General features: G+C 39.2%; 1 protein-coding gene across 9 annotated transcripts in view; it reads right to left on the bottom strand.

Moving 5' to 3' along the window:
• Nucleotides 1-267: 267 nt before the first annotated feature.
• The window catches only part of NAA16 (N-alpha-acetyltransferase 16, NatA auxiliary subunit), a 56,762-nt gene continuing 51,029 nt past the window's right edge, over nt 268-6,000 (bottom strand). For all 9 annotated transcript variants that reach the window (XM_084844884.1, XM_084844878.1, XM_084844881.1 and 6 more), the window contains 4 exons: nt 5,386-5,484; nt 5,116-5,259; nt 3,515-3,612; nt 268-3,300 (listed from right to left, as the gene is read on the bottom strand). In XM_084844884.1, coding sequence (XP_084701010.1) covers nt 3,100-3,300; nt 3,515-3,612; nt 5,116-5,259; nt 5,386-5,484 — 542 coding nt within the window. In that variant the 3' untranslated portion in view covers nt 268-3,099. The remainder of the gene's footprint in view (nt 3,301-3,514; nt 3,613-5,115; nt 5,260-5,385; nt 5,485-6,000) is intronic.

Below are 6,000 nucleotides of genomic sequence, written 5' to 3'. Positions count from 1 at the left end.
CAGATAACGGCACGTCTGCCTCAAACAGCACCCTACAGAAGACCCAACTTTTTCAGGAACTGACCGCAAATGCCTGTTTCACTAAGTAAAATGGGAGTCCTGTTGTGGCTGCTTGTCTTTGTCCCAGGATCAGGTCTACCTGATGGAAGAAACAGCTGAGTGTTACTGAAGGGGTGTAGATAAGGTAGCACCTATGGGACAAGTTATGCAGTGCCAATGTAGCATTGCTTTTTATTTATTTAGTATTTTTCATTTTTTTTTTTTTTACAGAATTAAGAACAAACAAAAATAACGGAAGAAGGGAAAAGCATTTTGGTTAGGGATACTGTATCTTTCAGAGTGGTTTCCTGCACTGTTCAGTTGTGGATTTGTCCCACTAACTTCAGGCATAGGTCTCCATGTAATCAAACATTTCCGTGTAAATGAAAATGGGATGGACTGCCCCCATGATGTCATCTCATGGTATTGGCATCTTGACTGAAGACCCCAACATGGAGATTAACATTCCCTCTTAAAGTTCGCAGAAGAGATTGCCTCACTCAACTTGCTACAGATGGGCCAAAAGGTAGAGGGAAAAACACTTCCCTGTCTTAAAAAAAAATCTGTTTAAGCAGCAGGAGTGAAGCTTGCTGCCTTCTGCAAAGTCAGAAAAATGTCTGCTGGCTGAAGGGGGCTTTTAAAAAGATATTTGGTATCATCATCTCACCACTGCCAAGCATTAATATAGTGACTTTTATAATGTTCAAAGAGTTCAACATTATCTTTCTGTGATCCTTCTAACATTCCTGTAGGGTAGATGGTATTATCCCCATATTATATATGGGAATGCTGAAGCTGAGAGAAAAGCTTAAGGGCACTTTGTGAGTGTATGGCAGAGATGATGTTCAAACTAGGGCCTTCCTGATTTGTAGTATAATAAAAAGCATAGCCTATAAAGCATTACCCACCACTAGGTGGCACCACAGACAACTTGGAGACCCAGAGATTCACTGGTGAATTCTTCCTATGGCATCCTTATTTACCAACTGTAGGCATTCAGTTATAGTACACTTTGCTTAAATGTCTTTCTGTGTCTAAAAAAAAAAGGTAAAGGTGTCCCCAACCAGTCATGTCTGACTCTAGGGTGCGGTGCTCATCCCCGTTTCTAAGCCGAAGAGCCAGCGCTGTCCGAAGACGCTTCCGTGGTCATGTGGCCGGCATGACTGAACACCGAAATGCACGGAACGCTGTTACCTTTCCCACCAAGGCGGTACCTATTTATCTACTTGCAATTTCTTGCTTTCGAACTGCTAGGTTGGCAGAAGCTGGGACTGAAGACGGGAGCTCACTCCGTCACGCAGCACTCGGGTCTCGAACTGCTGACCTGCCGACCTTCCAGTCTGCAGTTCAGCAACTTAACCACTAAGCCACCGCGGCCCCTTATTCTGTGTCTACAATATGTCAATCCCTGCATTCTACCTTTCTGAACATATTAGAATTTAAATTTGTATTTGTCGTTTTTAAAAGTTACATGTGTAAGGTATGACACAGTCCTGAATCCCCCTAGGGAGCAGCAATAGCCATTTCCCTGCGTGCAAACAGCTAGGATGCAAATGCGGTCAAAAGCATTTATTTGTGCATGAGGCCTCTGAACATTTCACATGTCTCTCCTCTTTAAGGTAACTTCAGAATCAAACTGATTTATATCTTTCTAATAAATCAGGCTAGAACTGATTTAAGCTGCTACCGCAAAACTACCTTCACCATATTTTCATATACTTAAACAGAAAGATTACAAAGATTTAGCTGTGTAGGAATATAAATAATTAATAAACATTAAAACACAAAACTAGACCAATGTGTACAAAATAATTTATTACAGCATTACATCAGTTGGCATTATTTTACAGTGAGTTTTCATTCAACTATTGATCCTAAAGAGATGACAAAGGGGACTGTCTCAATAACCATTTGTCTTGATAAAACTTCCCTTCTTGAATTTTGCATAGGGCCTAAGTAATATTACTTAAATATTTACATTAACCATAAAATGAAAACAAACTGGTTCCATTATTTTTCAGAAAATGAATTTTCTGTACAAGCCACAGTGTATTTTAAGTTTTGACAGCAGTTTATATAAAGTCATCATTAACAGCTATTTATGTCCTGAAGTAAGATGTTTAAGACAGTTGAATTAAAATGTTGATATGTTGTATGTGTAATGCATTCAGGTTAATGCACTAAAATACAAAGGAAAAAATGATTAATTGTGATTTGTAGTCAGACTAGTTGTGCTCACTTTAATTTTTTTTAAAGGACATCTTAAATGCCAATTGCTTCATAGCTCATAAAGCAACAACAATTCAACAAAAGTGGAATTAAAGTTCACTCCTTGAAAGTTTTAAAGGAGCTCAGCATCATAAACAGAATTATCTAGACAGGATCGTATTCTCTGTGTGTGTCCCCCCCTTTGAAGTGGAATGATGTTTCAAAATGGATACGTTGTAAAGAAACAAGTATCTAATCAGTTAGAGTGGGTATTCAATGATTTTAAAGCGTTTAATAACCTGTTCAAACTAATAGTTATGGGAAAAAGTATAGATTTCAAAATAATATACCAATTTAAAAACACAAACAAGCCTGCCAAATTAATCAGCACTGTTTCCATACAATTTGAATTGACAGAAAATTGCCACCACCTATAATCAGGATTTATGCTTTGAAAGAAAAAAAAGAAAGAGCTGAAAAGAACTGACAAGTCATACAGCATTATATCCATCTTAGATTGCCAACTTTCTCATCTGATATGTTTTGTAAGAAATGACTGTACTTTTTTTGTATATGTAACAACATGTATGTGAATGGTCAATCTCTAGAGTCCATGATTTAGGGTAAAAAGATTCATAACTGTACAAGTATAAACATGGCCAGTATTATTCAGAGACAAGTGTTTACATAAATATTGGCAGCTCTGGTTGAGGGAAAATGAGCTTATAGCACAGTACATTTTCATTCAATTGCCTCTGTTTGACATCTGAATTGTTCCAATATATTCTGCAGAAGAAACCCTGATTTGTATGCAACCAGTTTGGAAGAGATAAGAGACCTCTGTATCCTACTTTAAATTTCATTGGACAGCACATCATGATTAATGGCTGTATGATTCATTGATGCAAAGCAACCATCATCTTCATTTGTAGGAGTCATAAAGGCAGATGCTAAAGGAAACAGTTTGTTGCATGCTATCCGATACTCATCACTTTGGGTGTGGCATGTTCCAAAGCTGCCATCGAATAAGGATTCCAAAACCGTTGTTAGGGTCTGAAGATGCACACAAGAAAATAATTTCAGTGAGGATTATTTTGTGGAAGAAACACCCCACCCTACCAGTTTCTCCTTCTGCAGGACTCTTTCCTTTCTTATAGAAAGCCACCAAGACTTTCTGAAGTATTCATTCCAAATCACATGTTTAAAAGGTGTATTACTTATGATTGCATCAAGGAACTTTAGATTTATAATTATAACAATGAATTACCTTCACATTTTTGTCTCTCATATTTTCATCTAGCCTAGTAGCAATAGCAATAGCTTTCTCTTGTCTTGAACTGTCCAGGAAATACATCATCTTGGCACCTGAAAGAGAAGAAAGAGGCATACTTAAATCAAGGGGGAGAGTCTATACAGCAACCCGTTCAAAGGGAGGATTTAATTATAACTTTGCTTCAGTTTTCACTAACACTAAGGCATGATTTGTTGTTGTTGTTCAGTCGTTCCCGACTCTTCATGACCCCAAAGGCATGATTGGGCACAATTTAATATAATAATAAAAAACAAGCTTGAAACAATAGTAAGGCAACAAGGATATTCCAATCAACATGTTACATTAAAGAAATCTGAAGGTATTTTAACTCATCTATTGTCCACTGGTGCAGGTAAGACAATTTTTCAGATGTCACTACACCTCATCTGAGATGATAGCACTAGGTTTAGAGACTTTTACTATAGGGAAAAGGACAATCCTGCTGCCAGCATTATTCTGAACTTGGAGAAGTCTAAATTAAACATGAACCATGACAAAAATTAAACACTGAGTGAATATAATGATTGAAATTAAGTTCAATCATTTGGTTATCTGATTAAAGTGATAATCTAGTATGACTTCCTTCTAACTGAAATGGAGTCCATGACTGTGTATTTTACAATGAGCAAAATTCTAATGAATCTAGGTTTTATGATTTGACCTGAGAATGTGCAGATTCCCATAGGTGCTACAGCACAGAATCCACTAGAGAAGTGCAACACAAACAGAACAGAAAGGAAAAGAGGGAAACGAACACACGGGGAAGAACTTTAAACTGTGGTTTAATATCCTGGCTTGTTCTGAAGCTGGTAACAGTTTCCCAGTTTGGATGAAATTGTAAACTACGGCTAGAGACTTTGTGGTTTAGGGTGCAATCCTATCTGGATAGTTGCCAGCTTCCGAGATCGGAGGCTGCTGACTATCCTATGCAGGGTGGCTGGAGCATGGAGGGGATCCTCTCCTCCGTGCTCCAGCTGCCATGCAATTTGGCTAGACAGATGATTTTGCCCATCTAGCTAGGGCTTCGGGGAGAGGGAGGGAAGGAGCCTGGAGACCTGATAGGAAGCTGCGTAAAGCGGCTTCCGCGGTCTCCTCCTCTTCCCACCCTCCTTTCCCCTTCTCTGCGCTCCATTTCTGAGCATGGAGACACAGTGGAGGGGAGCGCCATTTCTGGTCTCCAAGGTCCAAGCCCTGGTTCCAACCTTGGATCCCAGAAACCCAAATCCTATGTCCCTCCAGATGCTATCTAGGAGGCATAGGATTGCTCTCTTAATTGCAGCTTGCATGATGGGAAAACAGCAGAGCTCATTTATATCTTGGCATGTTAAGCTGAGATACGGTTGTCTGAACCAGGACACTGTCTTCAATCCTTGCTTTTGAGCTTCCCCAGAGGCATCTGGTTATTTAGTGTAAGAAGCAAAGTGCTAGACTAGATGGGCCTTTGGTCTAATCTGGCAGGGCTCTTCTTATGTTCCTCTGTACATAGCTTAAGTCCTATAATCAAATGTAGGCTTCTCAGAATATCATACTTTATAAATATACCAGTACAAACCAACCTGATAGCAGATGCTGTATGGAGGTAGAATTGCGTTTGAGAAATTCTTCATTAAAACTTTCCAAATCTTTACTAATAAAAATCTTCTGCATTTCTTGGGTTAGGACTTTGTTCACGATTTCTGGCAGATTACTATGGGCAGACACTAAAAATATGAAAAGCACTTTACTACATTGTTGTTGGCATTTGACAAAACTGTGCTGCTTGTCATCCCTCAGGGTCCTGAGCACAATTTTATAGCAATCAATCTGCTAATTTATTTTGTACTTACCACACTTGGAGAATTTAATCAAACATTCATGTAGCCATGGGTTATTACCATCGATTGCAAAAGCTCTTTTAACCGACTGCAACATTAACAGAAACTTTCCTGCATCAATACAAGAATACTAGTTGGTATAATTTTATTTAACTTTGAATGTTTTGATTGTATTGCTGTGTCCTAACAGTATTCTCCCCAGCTTCACACTTCCCCTGCTTACACACGCTCTCTTTTACTAATGAGATACAGTAATGCAGATTTATATTATTATTTATATAGCACTACCCATGTACATGGTGCTTTAGAAAGAATGAAAGGCCAGGTCCCTGCCCTCAGGGGCTTATAGTCTAGAAATAGGCACAAGGGAGACAACAGAGGAAGGGGAGGACAATGGAGGGAGTATGTCTATGTACACCAGTTGCAGGGAAGCATGGGTGGGAGGGTGCTGTTGCGCTCATGTCCTGCTTGTGGGTTTTCTCGTGGGCAGCTGGTTGGCCACTGTGTGCACAGAATGCTGGACTAGATGGACTCTTGGTCTGATCAAGCATGGCTCTTATGTTCTTATGAGGCAAGGGTAAAAAAGGGAAGAATATGTAATATTTCAGTTACATGAACTTAAGCTCA

This window comes from Heloderma suspectum, chromosome 3 (genome assembly GCF_057233095.1).
Source record: "Heloderma suspectum isolate Gila_16-S chromosome 3, 16-S_ref, whole genome shotgun sequence".
NCBI lineage: Eukaryota > Metazoa > Chordata > Lepidosauria > Squamata > Helodermatidae > Heloderma > Heloderma suspectum.
This window is presented reverse-complemented; position numbering and strand designations above follow the sequence as displayed.